Source organism: Barbatula barbatula (assembly GCF_947034865.1).
Source record: "Barbatula barbatula genome assembly, chromosome: 8".
NCBI classification, from domain to species: domain Eukaryota; kingdom Metazoa; phylum Chordata; class Actinopteri; order Cypriniformes; family Nemacheilidae; genus Barbatula; species Barbatula barbatula.
The window spans coordinates 8,333,399-8,351,342 of NC_136771.1; the positions used below are offsets into that span (position 1 = coordinate 8,333,399).

The 17,944-nt window shown below is 38.1% G+C and overlaps 1 protein-coding gene across 2 annotated transcripts in view; it reads left to right on the top strand.

Annotated features, from left to right (window-relative positions):
- Positions 1 to 17,944, top strand: part of ctnna2 (catenin (cadherin-associated protein), alpha 2) — a 337,138-nt gene that overhangs the window by 79,418 nt on the left and 239,776 nt on the right. For both annotated transcript variants that reach the window (XM_079463418.1, XM_079463419.1), the window contains one exon: positions 13,869 to 14,072. In XM_079463418.1, the coding sequence (XP_079319544.1) occupies positions 13,869 to 14,072 (204 nt within the window). The remainder of the gene's footprint in view (positions 1 to 13,868; positions 14,073 to 17,944) is intronic.

Below are 17,944 nucleotides of genomic sequence, written 5' to 3' on the forward strand. Positions count from 1 at the left end.
GACTACACTCTTGCAGCGGGATTGTAGTAGAGGTTATCTCTAAGCAGAAATCCTGCATTGAAAGAGCTTTCAACAAAGATTAGGATTTGGAAGTAATGTTGTATAGTAAAGGTCGTAAAAATTTATTTTTTATTTTACAATTTTAATTTTACGACACGGATGCTGTGCTAGTTGTTGAATACTTCACAATAATACCAGAAGTGTGCAGTAGAGATCATTTACAAACACGTCTAGAAAGATGTACTATGGGACACAATAATACAATAATAAAAATAATAAAAAGATGACCAAAAACAAGAAAAAGTGACGAGACACTTATACCACGAGACACGAGACACGATTTTTTGACTTTTTTCAAGAAATCCTCAATGATGAAATATATATTGGAAAAATGTATTTTATTCACCATAAAATCACAAACTGCAAAAAATGGAGGCATTATAAAATCAACTTGTACTTTATGAAACAAATTAAACTTCTGTTTAATGAATTATATTATGCAGTAATAAACAATATGTAAACAGTGCAAAATGTTTTGTCACAGACTCAACTGACAGGCCGTAATTGTACATAAATGATGCTTTGTTTTCTTAACAGGTGCAGCTTTTAGTAAACAGCTGTGGTTGTTTTCTCAATATGATTTTGCATAGTTCTCATGTTAGCAGAGGTGGTGATCATATCACACTGTCAATCCTCCTTCCTCCACCGACTGAACCCTCACAGCCTTCAGAGAAACATTTAAAACTACATAAACACATCATGTTTTATGCATTGCACATATGTAAGAGACAGACGATCCGTTTTTGAAGAGTTCTGTCTGTTAAAATAACAATGTGAACTTACAGTTGCTATACTCTACTTGTGTTACAGTGTGCTGCTATACAGAAGCGAACCGCCGTAAACACTAGTGCTTAATGCGCGAGCTGCTGCACACGAAAGACGCACGTGAATGTTTAAGCCGTCCATCTAGTGAGTGTTTACATAGAGAATCGTTGGAAAAGTAGCGCTGCAGGATGTAGACTCGCGTTGTCTTTATGAATTGCTGGGCCGGTCACAGCACATACTTTGTGCAGTTATTAGCATGTTCTGTACAGTGATGAAAACAGATTGCACCCCAACAAAATGCGCACTCTCACAAATGCTCCCAAATATAGTTTGAGGTTAAATATAGGGAGAATATGCGACTAAAATGGTGGCAATTTCGAACCCAGCATGCCAATTTACGTGAATATATTGTGGGGAACGAGATCTCGCGAGATCTTGTAATTAAATGATGTCCAAAGGCTAAAATAACAAACCTGGAAAAGTTATTCTTGGGAGAATAACCGAATAAATAAAAAAATACATTCCAGAAGAATTACATCTAATGCAGACGAAAATAACTGTCCACATGCAACATGCACATACATGCAAGGAGACAGAGTAGATAGAAATCGCTAATTCTAAGGAAATTAAAAACATAACGCTTCATTATGTAAGGTCTTCATACATATATGAAGACATTATACTGCATTTCTGTTAAAATTCAGAACATTTACAATACAATCATAATACGGTATCTATAATCATGATTTGTAATAACACAAATATTGTTGGTACTAGTATATTGTAACACCCCTAATTCAGATTCAGAAGCAGTACTGGAATATAAATTGCGTTCCAAATTCATTTCGAAATGGTGAACAACTTCACTGAAAACACATATAACAGCGCCGGCAGCTTTTACCTCACAATGCCTGAGGGGAGCCCTCTGTGAAATATTTGGACAGCCCACAGGTGGCCTGGAATTACCTGCCTGCGAATTTGATGCAACACTCCAGCCATCTCTCTATCGGTTATGCCGCCTAATGAAAAATGACAGGCAAGAAATAAGTTGCTCCTACGTGGGTGTTTCAGCGCATAATTCCTTCTCTCTCATTTTGGATCGGCATGCATGATTTTTACCTCCAACACTTCATATTTACTCATCCGCTGTTTCCAGAAATGTCAATACCTGCGTGGCTTTATTAATTTGGTGTTTTTAATGATGTCACTATGCAACATTAATGCAACAAGAGAATATACACAATGTATGATGATCGATTAATCGTTAATAATTGAAGTAATGTTGCACATTGTTCATTTATAAATTTAACCATGAATTTCTTCTAAAGCTAGCGGAGATTGTTTTTTTGAATAGGTTGATTTCTCATACGTATCATAATAATCCTGCGCATTGTTGTACAATTCCTCACCCTGACCGACAATGTTGCTTTAAAATTTAAAACAGAGCACAAGAACATTACTTATATTGACATTTGATTATAAATGTTTCAGAAATTGATATTCCATGCAGATTTCCTCTTTCAAGATATATGGCTGCTGTTTTTATTGCAAGCATCCAGAATCAGTGTTTTGTTTTGCCTCGCTCTAAGGCACTGTTATGTAGTTTTATAGGTCACCGTAGGAACCTCTGAACCCATAACCGTCCCGCTAAAGCATAGCCTTACGGGATGAGATGACGACACGGTACGACGGGACGTAAACCGGCCGCCCGAAACGGTGCCGTGAGAGATGATTCACTGTCTGTTTAGCAGAGAGCCTTAATATGTTATGACTGAACAACAGTGAATAACCAGACTTCCTTCCCGTTTGACTTCGGGCGGGAGAATCACGATAGCAACCGGGCCCTTTGGTGACACACTCATATGCACACACTTACGTGACCATACATGACCCAGTCCCCGTACCCATGGCTTAGCCTTTTTTTCAGGACATTTGTCAGCAGACTGCTTTATTGTTGTCATCTATTGCCCTTACATCAAAACAACCCTCCGGTCTGAACTCCGTGATCGTGGTTGTTAATAACTCGATTTATCAGCTCTCAGCTGGTCTCAACCCACCCGCCGGCTCTTCGGATCACAACAGGGTCTTGCATTGGTTTTTGCCCGTGGGTTGTCCAAATGCGATGACATCGCATTTGTGATGGGCAGGCGAAGGGCACGAATGTGCCTTTTTCGTTGAACAGGCTGCGAAAATGTTCTCTGCAAACTGAGAAATGTTTTCTGTAAGCATCTTTCAATTGATTAAACTATTTTATCATCACAACGGGACTCTGCGCTTTCTGGCTCTTCTGGCAAAAGCAACTTTTTGTGATAAATATAAGCGGAATGTTTCTAATTATTGGTTAAATGTTATATGATGGAACAATGTTTGTTCTCTTTAATGAAAGTAAGTGTAAAGTGATTCTCGTGAAAATAAATACAGGTTGTTGAATGCAGATCTCTGCAAATCCTCCCGATTGTAATGCAGGCCTAAAGTGAAAACACCAGCAAATGAGCGATATGGATTTTTATTACCACATAAGTAATAATATTGACATGGATCAAGCTTAAAAGCTGTTTAGAAAACATAAATCCATTTAAAATAAATTTATTGATGTTATTTGGCAACGTAAAATTTTTTTGCACATCATGTTGCGATGTAATGCGCTGTCGCAGTCGGGTCCTGGTGTATAATGAATGGTTGTGTATTTTGCCTTATATTAGTCACCGCTGTTGTACTTTGTAAGTTAAAATCAGCAGTTTGAGACTTCAGGGTTTGTGTGATGCCTCAGCAAAATGCAAATCCACCCATGCAGCTTTGAGCCAATGAGGTCTTATTAGATCACAGATGATCGTAATGCCTGGAGTATGTGAATTATCATAATGATTTGTCCTGTAATAACTTGTTCTTCATAGGAAATGCTGGAAATTGTCAGAGGCTCTGAAATCTAAAACAATCTCAAACAATCTTTAGAAAACAAGCTGTTTTAGATGCACACGCAGCACTATTGCAATTGTTGTAGTGATTTTCAGTGATTATCAGGTGAAGCTCCTTTGAATGTATTGAAAGGGATAGTTGAAAAAAATGTATCATTTACTCACCCTAAAGTTGTTCCAGACCTGTATGATATTTCTTTGTTCTGTTGAACACAAAAGAACACATGTTGACAAATGTGGCAAACCAAACAGTTCTGGGGCACCACTGATTACCATAATATTGGCTATAATAAATAGTGCCCCAGAACCTTTTGGTTACATTTACATTTAGTCATTTAGCAAACATTCTTCCAAATATTTGTTTTTGTTGTTCAGCAGAAAAAAGTTGTTGGAAAAACTTGAGAGTGAGTAAATTAAGAAAATGTATTTTTTTGGTAAACTATCCCTTTAACTGCAGTATTAAAGGAATTGTTCACATGTCAACACACATTTCAAACTTCAACATAATTTACTCACCTCTGTTGTCATCCAAGATGTCTATGTATTTTTCTCTTTAGTCGAAAATAAATTAAGGTTTTTAATGAAAACATTCCAGAATTATTCTCCATTTAATGGACTTCAATGGACTCCAAACGGTTGAAGGTCAAAATTACAGTTTCAGTGCAGCTTCAAAGGGCTTTAAACGATACCAGACGATGAATAAGGGTCTTGTCTAGCGAAACGATCTGTCAATTTTCTAAAGAAAATAAAAATGTATTTGGTTTATAAACACAAATGCTCAGCTGGCTCTGTTCTGCGAAGTGCGTTCACGACTTCACGTATTACGTCACGCATGCTTGACGTAGGCGGAATCCAGGATACGACCAATGACCATTTTAAACAAAAAACTGAGACAAAGCCAAATGAATATGTGTCATTGAACATTCAACAACTTTTGAACGGTCCTCCTTCTCCACATTTGTAAACACTGACTCTGTACTTCCGCCTACGTCAAGTGTGACCTTTTCAACCTAATAACGTATTACGTGAAGTCATGAACACGCTTTGCAGAACAGAGCAATGTGCTTATAAAGCATATACATTTTTTTTAAATGACCCATCGTTTCGCTAGATTAGACCCTTATTCTTCGTCTGGTATTGATTAAAGCCCTTTGAATCTGCACTGAAACTGTAATTTTGACCTTCAACCTTTTGGAGTCCATTTAAGTCCACTATATGGAGAATAATCCTGGAATGTTTTCATCAAAAATCTTAATTTCTTTTCAACCAAAAAAATATACATATACATCTTGGATGACAACAGGGGTGAGTTAATTATCATGAAGATGTATGTTGAAAGTGAATAATTCCTTTAAAGTTAAATATTAAATATAATAAAAAAAATCGAATCCATTCATGAATCATGTGTTCTTTTCATCTATTCTTTGTGTAGTGAAGTAGCATTTTTCAAAACTTAAAAAACTATTATAATGTGCAGATGCTTGAAAAATATACTTGAGTAGATTCAAAATATTTACAGTAAGTGCGGTCCACCTCTGACGACAATAGATTTTATTGAACCTGGTGAGAGATGTAACACTTAAATACTCAGGTAAAGAGACAGTCATTTGAGGGCAGATGTAGAATCCAGGTTTAGTGTCTAGTGTCACCCGGGTCCCGCAGCATTGTGGGGCTGCAGCAGTGATGAATGGAGCACTTAGTGTGCGTGCACATGTGACTTGGATATCTGTGCTACTGAAGGGTATTCATGATCTCAGTTTTGCCCGCTGGAGGTTAGGAACATTATCAGAAACCAGCTGCTGCTTTGTGGGTTTGTGAAAAACGTCTTCTTCTTTAGTAGAAGTAGAAGAAATTGCCTATTTTTGACTGTGCACAATGGTCCCAAAAGTATATGGACTCTTAAGGTGTAGTTAAAAATCGCATGATTTAACACAATGGCAAAGAAGCTGTGTAGTCTTTAATTCAAGACTAACTTTAATTGTAATGTTTCATTCACTATAGACTTATTCTGCTAACAATATTGAGCATTTAATTCACATATATCTGCTTATATTCTATATGGCTTGCGATGACAAGAGTCCTTAATGGAGATAAATATTTATAGAATAAAATCTTCTTTTTTTTTAAAGCAGTATACAATATTACTCTTCAGTTTAGCTTTAAAGAGTATCAGGAGAGCCATTCAAATGTGCTTATGACAATTCAACGTAAGTTAACAAGGTTACATTAACAAAGTAACATTAAGACTTTTTTCAGCTCTCCGTCGTTTTATATATACAATTGAAACATTCAGCGATATGGTTTTAGAGTGATGAGTTTTGAGACGAGGCAAGGGCACCACAGAGAAAAGACATGGGAGATGAGATGAGTTAGTTGGCTAGGTGAGTTCAATCACTGTTAGTGCCCTGGAGAGAGACCCAGTGAGTGGATTGGTCAGTGTGTAGTTTTTACAGGTGAGGCAATTGATTGAGGAAGCAGTCAGATGGAAGACTCTGCCTTATTCAATCTATCACAGAGATGGCACAGACTCCAAATTGAAAATGAGACCTAGATCAGGTGCTAGAAGCGCTCGACTTCTCAGAGAATTAAACTACAGCGCAGACTCTAAAGTCGAACCTGTTTTTTTTATGGATTTTATGTGTGAACCCATGACCTTGGCGTTGCTAGCGCCACGCTCTAACCACCGAGCTACAGGAAAGCTCAGGAACGTTGAGATACAATCGCGGGTCACACATCATTTTTATATCTGAATGTAATGGCTTCTGGAATGACAAAAATGTAGGCGGATGTTGAAAGCCTGGCCATTGGGCCGAGACATACGCCATGCTGAGAAGAGATGTCGCTTGGAGGGTTTTTGAGTGCACACAAATTAAAAACATATCTGCACTGATAAATCTTTTATAATAAACACTGCAAGATTCCATAAAAATATATAATTGACATTTTTTATTTTATGGTCATTTAACATGCTTTTCATCTCTATTGCCATCTCTGTTTGAAACAGAATTGCAGGTTACGTTCTTTACAACTTTACGTGAATCAAAGTCAAGCCGGCGTTAAACTGACGTCAAACATATCTGACAGCTTGCAAACCTATAAATCATTACTATTACTAAGGAGACAATAAACTGAATCATAACTGATTTTTGTTTATTTAAAAACAAAAAACACAATGCATCTTTAAAGAGTCTTTCTAATTGGTCCATTTGACACCACACCTGCAAAAGGACTGTAGATAATGACACGGTTTGTTTCCCGCTAACATATTAATCACAAAACCTTTCTCACTACAGTTGATCTTAATACGGTATAATAAATCTGCGATACGTTTTCATCAAGTAATGTTTTTATAGACAGGTTCAGGGGGAAGCTTAATTTGGCGCATTCACATAAAACCGCCAAATGCAAGATGAAGACACAAACATCCGACGGGGAAATATCACATACTTACATTTTCTTTGACAGCCTAAATTCTCTCTTGAGCGGCTGGCAAAATTTCCAATGCAGGACCCTGATCTTCACTCCATATGGTTTATTCATTGACTTGGGGGCTCAACTAGCTCTCGTGAGCCCGATCAATCAGTCTCTGTGACTTAACTTCTATAGGCTGACCCTGATGACCCATTGGGCAATGGTGCCTGAAGTTAACATTCACCACCATCTGTCCCTGAGACCCCGTTCTTTGGGGGGCAGGAGTTATTCGCTTTCAAACGCGGATCTGGATCAGATATTCTTAGTATCTTTGTCACACTAAGCTTCTCTGTCAGCTATCACCCCATGGTATATTTCTTCTATAGTCAGTCCTGACCGAAGCTATATCTGTTCGGCTTCCAACTTTGTCATTGAATTTCCATGAAAGAGTGAGACGGACTAATGCTATGGGGGAAATAAAGACATGCCACTCTTTCATGTGCAAGCAAAAGCCCCTTAAGCTTCAAAGATAGACTCGAAAAGCGTGCATGCGGATGCCCTTTAAGGACATCGCTGAACATTCTCGAGAACATATCTGGTGCAGCGGTGCTGTAAAATCTAAACTTTTTATTCCTGATTATACAGCCAAAATCCACCGGCCTTCACAAGCATAAGACTTAAAGCCAGCATGCTGCCATGTCCTTACTAAACCTGTGATTATTGAAACATATTTTGGGAGGTTTTTGTCCAGATGGTTCTGCCTCCTGGAATTGTCTGCTGAAATTGTTTTTCTGTGCAGCAGCGTACCGACCAAGGTCAGATGCTCCATCCACTTTGGCAGAACATTCAGATCAAAATTTCATTCATGTCCTTGTTCAAAAGACAAAAGCAATACAAATGCACAATTTAATGCGTAATGGCCTTAAAGAACCGATAAGAGACTGTAGAACAAATTGTCTCTTCTTTGTGTTTTTAGAGTTTGCAAGGACATCGTGTTAAATATTCGGGTTTTCAACAGGTGCTTGCTAACTACGTGACCAAGTGGCACATTTTATGTGGAGGGGCAGAGACCAATAGACTGCACGTGTGAAGCATCCTGTTTATTGTTTAAAGGTCTTTTACCTTGACTTTTATGTCATTTCAAACCCGCATGGCTTTCTTCTGCAGACTGAAGAATGCTGGTAACCAAACAACATCGGACCCCATTGGCTTCCACTATATGGACACAAAACAACAAAGACATTTCTCAAAATATATTTTGTGTTCCACAAGTTATATACAGGATGTGACCGACATGGGGGTGAATAAATGATGACAGAATAGTTATTTTTGGGTGAACATCCATTTAAGAACTATATTGTATTACATTTCAATATCGTAGTATTTTACTATTTATTGGTTTGCTCCTTAAGTTTAAAAGCAGAGACACTATTTTCTCTTTCATCATCATTGATAAGGTTTTCTGCCGTGAATAACACTACAGTTCTCCCGCAGTTGACAAGCTTTTGCGTAATTTATGATAAGATCTGATCAGCTTTACCAGCTGTCTGTCGTACAGTAGGGTGTGCTGTTATACATCGGATCCAAAAAACACCAACTACTATGTTTCTAAATCGTTCTATATGTAATCTTTGACAAAAAAACACAATTAACTCATCTTTTTTGTTCAAAATTGTATATCTTTTTTTAAATAACTTGAACCCACATTTTGAACGATAAAGACACTTTGCATCTCTATATTTTGTGACTATATGTAATACAAATAGTAATAATGTATAATCATTTAGAAAGTACGTTGTTTTTTCCATTTTCTGAAAAACAACAAATTTGGACAGCGGGGGTTTCAGAAGGACCGAATAATATGTTTCTTGTTTGTATAAAAGCAGATACTCTGCGCTCTCATTCAATATATTTGTTATGTTCGTACAGTAAATTGATAGAAGAAACGATTCTGAGGGCCATGAAAGTTTTGTGAAAGTCTTGCGCAGACTGCAGGCAACTTTATTAAAAAAATAATAAGATTACCTCATAGTATAGTTGTCAGGCAAACATTTGCGAAATTAGTCGATCTAAACACGATCTAATGAAAATTATGAAATCATTTCTAGTTTAAGAATAATGGCTTTTTGTTCTTTTACTGTTTTTGTCTCGGCAGCAACAATATGAGATTCTAAATGTTAATCATATCACAGTTCCAAAAATATTCACAATATTTGCACAAATAATTACGTTATAATTTGTTGACCGTATCGTGGAGCCCTAATTAAGACTGAGGGCATCTGGTAGCCCGATTAATGTTATCTGTTTGGTTTTGAGTGCGATGTCTCCATCATCAACTTCTCTCTCTCTCTCTCTCTCTCTCTCTCTCTCTCGTTGTCTTTTCAGCTTGTCACTCAGCCCCTGTGCTCGCAATAAGAACCAAATGGAATAACAATAGAGGCTATTCCCCGGGGGCTCTCTCTCTCTCTCTTATTCAAACAAGCTGTGTCCCGAGAGTCCTCGTGCCCTTTCAAAGCCGTTTTAAAGTCCGCTTTTGTCTCCGTCTCTGTGATTGGAGCGAGCATTGTGTGAATGATGTTTTTTCCGTCCCTACCTCTCTCAAACGACACACATGTTGATTACCATCAGCTTGCCATTTGAAGTGGAAGTTAATGAAATGTATTATGAATGCAGACTTCTTGCTGTGTCCTTCTGCGCTAACTCACTTAGATTCAACAGACGTGCACGGGCTTGATGACTTACAATATGATTACACTTTTGATGGCGTAGCGTCCCTTTATTTCCCATCAGGCTATCTTAAAGTTGCTCGCATTACTTGCGGACTTCTCGGCAAACTAGTTTCTCCCGATGCTTCTTATCTCGAAAGGATGAAGCAAAGATTTATGAACCGCAGTGGAGGAGATTAACTAACAACTCTTGTGTCTGTGATGAATCTCTGATGCACTGGCGATCTTTGCCCGTTCATTTCTTATGCTTTCAACGCTAAGTAAATCCAAAACCTTTTTGGCACACGCTGGGCTTGGGTTTTCAATTATTGCTGGCTGCATTAACCAACATTATATTAGTCCGATAAGAATTATTATTTCATTTTTTTGCAGTCAAAGGAGTATCGCCCGCATGAGCAGATCAGCACGATGTCAGGAGTATAGCATTTATGTTCACATTGTTTCAAGTATTCCGCTTATTTTTGTATAGTTTGAAACTGGGATTTTGTTATTAAAGGGATATTTGAGAAGGGATGCACATTGATAGAATTACCAGTTCAGTCCATGAGAGAAAAACATCTAGAATAATACATTTCCAGTTATTCAGATGAAAATAAATTACATAATTGAAATGCGACTTCATGTTCTGATAGTGTTTTAGATATATAGAACAAATGTGTACCGCAGGATGGATGGAGACATGGTGCTGTCGAGTTATGAGTTGAATGCCATTAAAAAGCTTTCTCGCCCTCATTTTCCATCTCTATACAATGTCATTGTGTGTTACATCAATGCTATTTTCCGACCGTACTATTAACATTTGATCATCCACATTAAGTCTTTGCACACACTTTACACGAAAACCTGACTAACAACGACCTTGGTTGATATAAAGTGTAAAAGAAAACGAATTGATATTGAAAATGATGAATATGTGAATACTTTGCCTTGTGGGCATCACATATTGTCCTTTCTCTTGATAGGCTTGGTGTTTTGGGCTTGCTGATGTTTTATTTATATTCATAACACTTTTCAACAGCTCCGTTTTGTACCAAAATGTAACCAATCATTTTCTTTTCCCTTCTTTCCGTCCCCGTTTAGTCATTTGAATGAGACGCTGCTTTTTGGGCTTTACACGCTTTTGTTGTCGTTCTTTTACACCTGTCACTGACATTTGTTTACTCCGGCTTGCTTCAGAACAACGTGAAGTTTTGAATGCAGGCGGGGAATATCGCAAACTATCGCTGGGGACAGAAGGCCAGTCAACGTGTAACAAAATAACACATATAAAAGGAGGCTTTTGATGTAAACAGCTTTAAAATGAACCGTGATGGAGCAGGTGGTGTTTGTGTGGTTTAATCAGCAGGCCGTGCATTTATACGGCCCTTAACCCATCCGCATTCACTCACATATAAACACACACAGGCTTTGAACGTTGGCCAGCGGTTCGTTGAATTCCACCCAAATTTAGAGACATTATAGGCACAAACTAGTCACACTGCGAGCCAACTTTGTCACACTTTTTGTCCTTTTGTCGCCCTCATCCGTCGTGCAGCTTTTCCATCCGCTCTCTCCAAAGCCGCTGTGTAAATGTAGGTTACGCCGAATGCGCCGCTTCTCCTGCACGTTCCCTCATTATACCGTCTGTGACAAACAACCCGTCACATTCCGTGAGAGAAGTAAGTGGCAATCCCACCCTCTTCTTCCTCCACACAGATATACGGAATTGCATCTGACCCATCACGGTCCATTTCTACAGAAGAGTTTGTGCTCTCCTCCGTAATCAATCAGAGCTAATTATTTCTCTCTGACAAATTGCTTGCACTCTCTCGCGCGGCTTCTGCACTCATTTTATTTCACCTTAGATATATCTTATATTTGTGTGTATATAATAAACTTATTTCATCATTTGTCTTGTTAAGCACGTATTTGTATGGTGAATTTTAGACCTCTTGGGAAGTCAAATGGAATAATGCATGTGCTGTTTTGCATTTATATTATAATCATACATCAGAATGGATGTATTAGGAGGCATTTTAAATTTATTGCAAGGCATTTGGAATAGCTTTTACTTCAAATCTCTAATCGTACAACACCTTATTGGGCCCTATCGTACACCCGGCGCAATGCAGCTCAGGTGTTTTTGCTAGTTTCAGCCCGACGCAGATCTAATTTTCACGTCCTGCGTGGCGTTGTTTGAATAGCAAAGGCATTTGCGCTCATTTTTGCGCGTGTTGGTCTAAAATATATTTTTTGTTATTTAAAGAGTGCGTTAGGAATATGTGCCTATAGGCGGGTGCACAGCGCTTGTACATTCTGCTTATTACACACAGAGAGACCCGCATAAGCACACAATAACCGCAAATATTTATCAAAATAAATTACAATGTAAAATATTACATATTATATACCATATATGTGGACATAAAAATTAAAATCCAGCTTGTCCTGTAGATAGTCTGCTTGAGGATCTGTGAGAAAATGCCCAACTAGAAAAAGCACAGTCCTTAAAGGGTATGACAAGCAGGAAATCATGTAGAGCAGAACTGTTATAAAGGGCAAAATCTAAGCGAGATGACAGACACAAGCCACAAAACACTCAATCAAACACGCAAACAAGCAATGCAATAAGACTCTCTTTTTAACAGCATGCAATCCAAATTGACCCTTCTTTCATAATAAAAGTCCCTCTGCTTACAGTGTACAATTATGTTGTTTTTCACATTCGTTTCTTAAACTTTCACTGAATGTTACTGAATGTTGCATTGGAAGGCATTTTCACTAAATAAATATCTAGAATATATAAATATATTTGTTATGATTTTGCTGCAAATATAAAATAATAAAGACATATATGAAGCAATTTCATTTTTTAAAGATGTTTTTGGTAGTTAAAAAATAACATTAATGTTCAAACTTAGCGTTTAAGTGAATAATAAAAAAGACAACGTTGTGATAAAAATGATGAAATTACTCAAATTTTGTCCCTCTGCAGCCGGAGGCTTCCTTGTTTACAAATCCTAATATTGAATTGATATTAAATAAACTAATTCAAACATCGATATTCTTATCTCTGAGATGGCTCTTGCTACTTCTACTCAAGAGTTAATCTCCATGGCAATAGGCTATTATGGGAATGTTGTTTTTGACTCTAATTGCATTGAAGTCGTTGGGATACGGTCGTACCTGATCCTAAAAAAAGGAAGTACATGCTGAGATACTTTTAATACATTTGTGAACTTATATAATAACCATTTGATCCAGATTGCACAAGTGACACTCTATAGTTCTAAAATTTAAAGGGCACGGACACCAGTCACCCCCAGGTTCTTCTAGAATCTACTTCATCTGCACCGCCAAAGTCCACAAAATGCAGTGTGCTGCCGAGGCTGTATTCGCATATAACCATAAAACATAATATCGGCTCTATCAATATGGTAATTTCCCCGTCCCAGCTCTGGAGGTCGTAAAGTCTGTATTTGGTAGCTACTTTTTAACAATAAAAAGGGAGGATGTTCTTGAGACAGCATCCTGTGGTTAAAAGCTCTATTAAATCACAATGGCGGTTGGAACCAAGGCTTCGGAGTCTTGAAGGTCACCTCAAAGAAGCTTCTAGAAACGGGCCGTAACAGACATTGAACTTCCAGGGATTGTTATGTACCCACATTTAAATAAGCATTGCATTGTGATGGCAAAACTTGATCCTGTAAACAACATCGCCTGTAGGTTTGTGAGAGAAAGGGTGCTTTTAATGCCACCCGGGTCAGAGTTCGGTTTGTTTGGTTGTTTTTTATTCTTTCGTAAACCAGTGAATGACATTTGACAACAATAATACAAAAAAAGCTTTATATACTGTATATATTGAAAATAAAACTTTGTGGGTATGTAAAGTATTGAAATATAAAAGTGAAACACTTCATCTTTAAGATAACAAATAGTGTTTTTATTCTATTTAGGAATTTATTACAAACTAGCTCCATTCTTAACCATAATTGTTTCATTTGTGTTTCAGAATAAGATCATTTTGGACCCTCTTACATTCAGCGAGGCTCGCTTCAGGCCGTCATTGGAGGAACGTCTGGAGAGCATCATCAGTGGCGCCGCCCTCATGGCCGACTCCTCCTGCACACGTGACGACCGCCGTGAACGCATCGTAGCCGAATGCAACGCCGTGCGTCAGGCCCTTCAAGACTTGCTGAGCGAGTACATGAACAATGTGAGTCTAATATCTTCCCACACCTGCTCAGAGTTCATATCTACATGGTTGTAACTGCCCTTGTCTGTGTAGGAAGTCGTTGATGTACTTCTGACTCATGGAAAGACTTACTGTCTGTTTTAATACATTTATAAAGGTGAAACTAATTCAAATCAGGAGTAATTAAAGTCAGGACTTTATTGTAATCTTTGACATCCTGTATTCTGACTCATAATTTTCATCAACAAATGTAGTAGTCATACCTCAGAGGCGGTTGATATAAACTATGTCATTTCTTGACAGAAGGGTTATTTATACATCAGCGCCGATGTCATAGAACAAGCAACGCTTTCTGCACTGACAGCCTGAATATTGTCTCGTGTTACTTAATTTCCATCAGGTTTTTGCAGTTTTTTTTGTAAAAATAGCAATATAAGTGCTATATTATCTTCAATTCAAGATTGCATGATTGTATGCGTTTTATTTGCTCAAATCATTTTAATACAAGCGTTGTATAATGCTGCCTTCACATGCTCTCGGAAATTCGATAATTCCCACCTCAACCCGGAAGTATCGTCTGGATAAAGTAACACTAAAAGTATTTGGGAACATTAAAACATCAACTATCTTCTAACATTAAAAACGCATCATTCCATAAATTATTTCCGGGTTGAATTTCCGAGAGCACGGGAAGGCAGCATTAATACCCACATACCTTTTGAATTGACTAAAAGGTCATTTTGTTTTAACCAAATCTTTGGTGATTCCGGTGGCTTGCTGCCAATTTCCGTGTAAAGATTCTGAATAAACAATGTCAGTTCTGACCCGCCAGTAGAAATGGAAACAGATCGACCTTAAACTTTGTTGCTTTTCATCTTTTCAACTTCTCAGCAATACATTTATTCTAAGAAAATCGTAAAAAAACACTTTCGCTTAAACTTACCGAAGGCTTCTTTTCTTTGTTCTGCACAAATAACATGACATTTTAATATTCATGATACCAATAATGCATTTCAAATACCTATTATAAGGTTTTGTTTATTGATCCGCTGTCAGTTTAGAATCGCATGTGCTTCAGTAAATCGACTTTTCCCTGCTTCTAACTTTTGACCTCCTTGGGACGGTAAAGCAATTCTGCACGTGGTGACAGCTGAATTTTACAATTTGTAGGATCATTCATGCAGTTTTTCTCACTAAATTGTGTTACACATCTGGCTAGCAGGATTGTTTTATGTTTTACACGTTGCTTCTTTAAAAAAGCCCTTCGAGCAACATTGTCCATATATACCCTGTTCTACCTGTTTATCATGTCTTGAGAGTTCTCCAGATTAAGGGTCTCAATATTGTTTGATAAATCACTACTCTGACCTTTAGTCTTTTGCCCTTATGTGTCCTCTCATGCTAATGATTAAAGACATGTAATCCAGTAGAATTATAAATGTGTGTGCGCACATGTATTTTAGCATATATATATGTCAATTACTTTGCAATAGCTGTTATTAAACCATTGGCAGGTGTAATATTGATCAGCATGATATCAATGAGGCTGTCTGACTCTGGTACTGTGCAGTAATCGATGGCTTCTTGCTTGCTGTAATCTAATGTGGGTTTCTTGACTTTGTGTGTTGGCCATACGGGAACTGAGGGGATATTAAATACAACCTCTCATTTGATTAGCGATGCCCCTCTAGTCAAAACACAACATCAATGCTTCTATTATAAACTCTGCTAGGAAATCCGTTCGCAGGCCTGGGATGTTTTATATGAGTTTTAGTTCCTCTTGTGATTCACTTCATAACGTTATCTATAAAACGTGCGTGTTGCTGTGTGTTCGTGTGTCACTTGGCTCTCGTGAATATTTTTGCAAACCTTTTAATTGTGAATCATGCGTTTCTTGGGTATAGCGGCGGTTTCCTCTTGACGGCCTGCACTAATGTTACAACATTCCACATGGAATACTTCTATTTCGGATTACATATCGGTCTGATATTAGTTTTGAAATCCTTCTCATTGTGTGTAAAGAATTTTGCTTGAGGGACGACTCCAAATCACAAGACTCCTAATTCACAAAACATGGAAACAAACCTGAATATCTGCTCAAATCAAACCGTGTTTGCAGTTTGTGGCTCTTCTGTCATAACAAGCTTCCTTCTCCTTCGGGTTGAATAGTTTCTCAGCTCACTTTAAAATGCTTCATTAATTTCAGTAGCGGCTGCTGGCGAGCTACAGCTGCGGGCTTGGAAGCTTGCGATCTAAAACAAAGGCTAAAAGATAGAGGTCTAGGAAAACAAGGTCCTTTATTTATCTGTTGGGATCTGTTTTAGACTGTATTCCTCTACGCTATGGTCTTTCTGTCTTAGACCTTTGCTTTTTGAGTTGATTTATCTTAGCAAGAGGTGGGCGCTAAATCCGAATGATTGTATTATTGTATGAGTAATATGTCAAATTAACTCCACAGATGTTTACACATTATATTATAGGTCAGGTGGTACAGACTACCTTGAGTTAACCTCAAGTCAGCAGTATTGATATCAAGCTACAGGGAATTATGGGTAACATGATGTAACTAGAAGCGGTTTCTAGGTTTTACGTGAAAACGATTTCTACACTAACACTGCCGTAACTCTTGCCACCACCCACCACGCTTCCCTCTAATCGTCCCTCAAGCTCAACCCCGGACGACACGAGGTGGATCAATGCGCTGTTTGCAATATATTACCTTAAGGTGGCAGCGGAATGTCCATACTTGTCCAGACCGGTGGTGATCGTTGATTGGTGACAGCCATCCCGGTCTCTCAGCCCCATGCTGAATCATCAGAATCAGCTGATTTAGTTACGGCAGCACGGACAGGCCGATCTATCAATTGATCGGTCGGGGTAATGTATTGCTGACCTGGGTCAGGGAGCTGGGGCTTGTGGGTAGAGGTTAAGGGGGGTTCAGGGGTTCCTGGGTGTGGTGGTTTACATCACTAGCCTAGCCCACGCTGCAGTAAAGTGGATTTAGAGAGTTGGTAAGCTGAGCTTGATCTCGCACTTAGCTAGACATGGCACTCTGGCGGTCACTTGGCATTTAAAGAAGATGGATGCCTGTGTTCTCCGGCCCTCCAGGGGTCCGCACAGTGAGGTTTGATCAAGAGGCAGGGCTGGCGAATACTCCATCAGTCTAACAGCACTGCTGCTGGCCTCAGGCCCACAGAGAAGAGCCTGGGCAGGAGCCTGTGCAACCCAGAGGATTACTTGAGAAGAACAGTGGATCAGCACAAGCCAGATACAGAGGGAGAAATAAAGAGATGGATTGTTTAGAAGTACATTTGAGTCTCGTGTTCACTTGGCTGTATTGGGTAGCAAAACAAAAGTACAACAATTCTTACTCACAGGAAAAGTGCAAGCTTAAATAAAAATGATGTCATCATTTTAACGCTAATGACGTTAAAAGTCTATTTATGACTTGTTTGTCTGTGGAACACAAATGAAGAAATTGAAGTAGGAATGTGGTTTCGTCAATACAACGGAAGTCAATAGGGACTAGTGTCGTTCTTCAAAAGTCATACAGTTTCCAAATTTTCCTTTTTTGGTGTACTATCCTTTTAAGTCTTAAGAGTAAGTATACATTAGTTTTTATCTGGCAACGGCATACAGTACTGTACATCAAAGACATCATTGATGTTGTCAGATGTTCTAGATCAATGGTTCTGAATCGTTTCAGATCAAGTACCAACTTTGATCAAATTAGACATTGCAAGTATCATCTGCTTAATACACTTTTCTATATTTTTGAAGAATTATGTTGGATAATTATTTAATGCTGTAATTATTCTTTTAATGTATTACTTATGTAACAAAGTTTTGATAAGATGATGATAATAAAAATAAAATTGCATATTTATATTTAA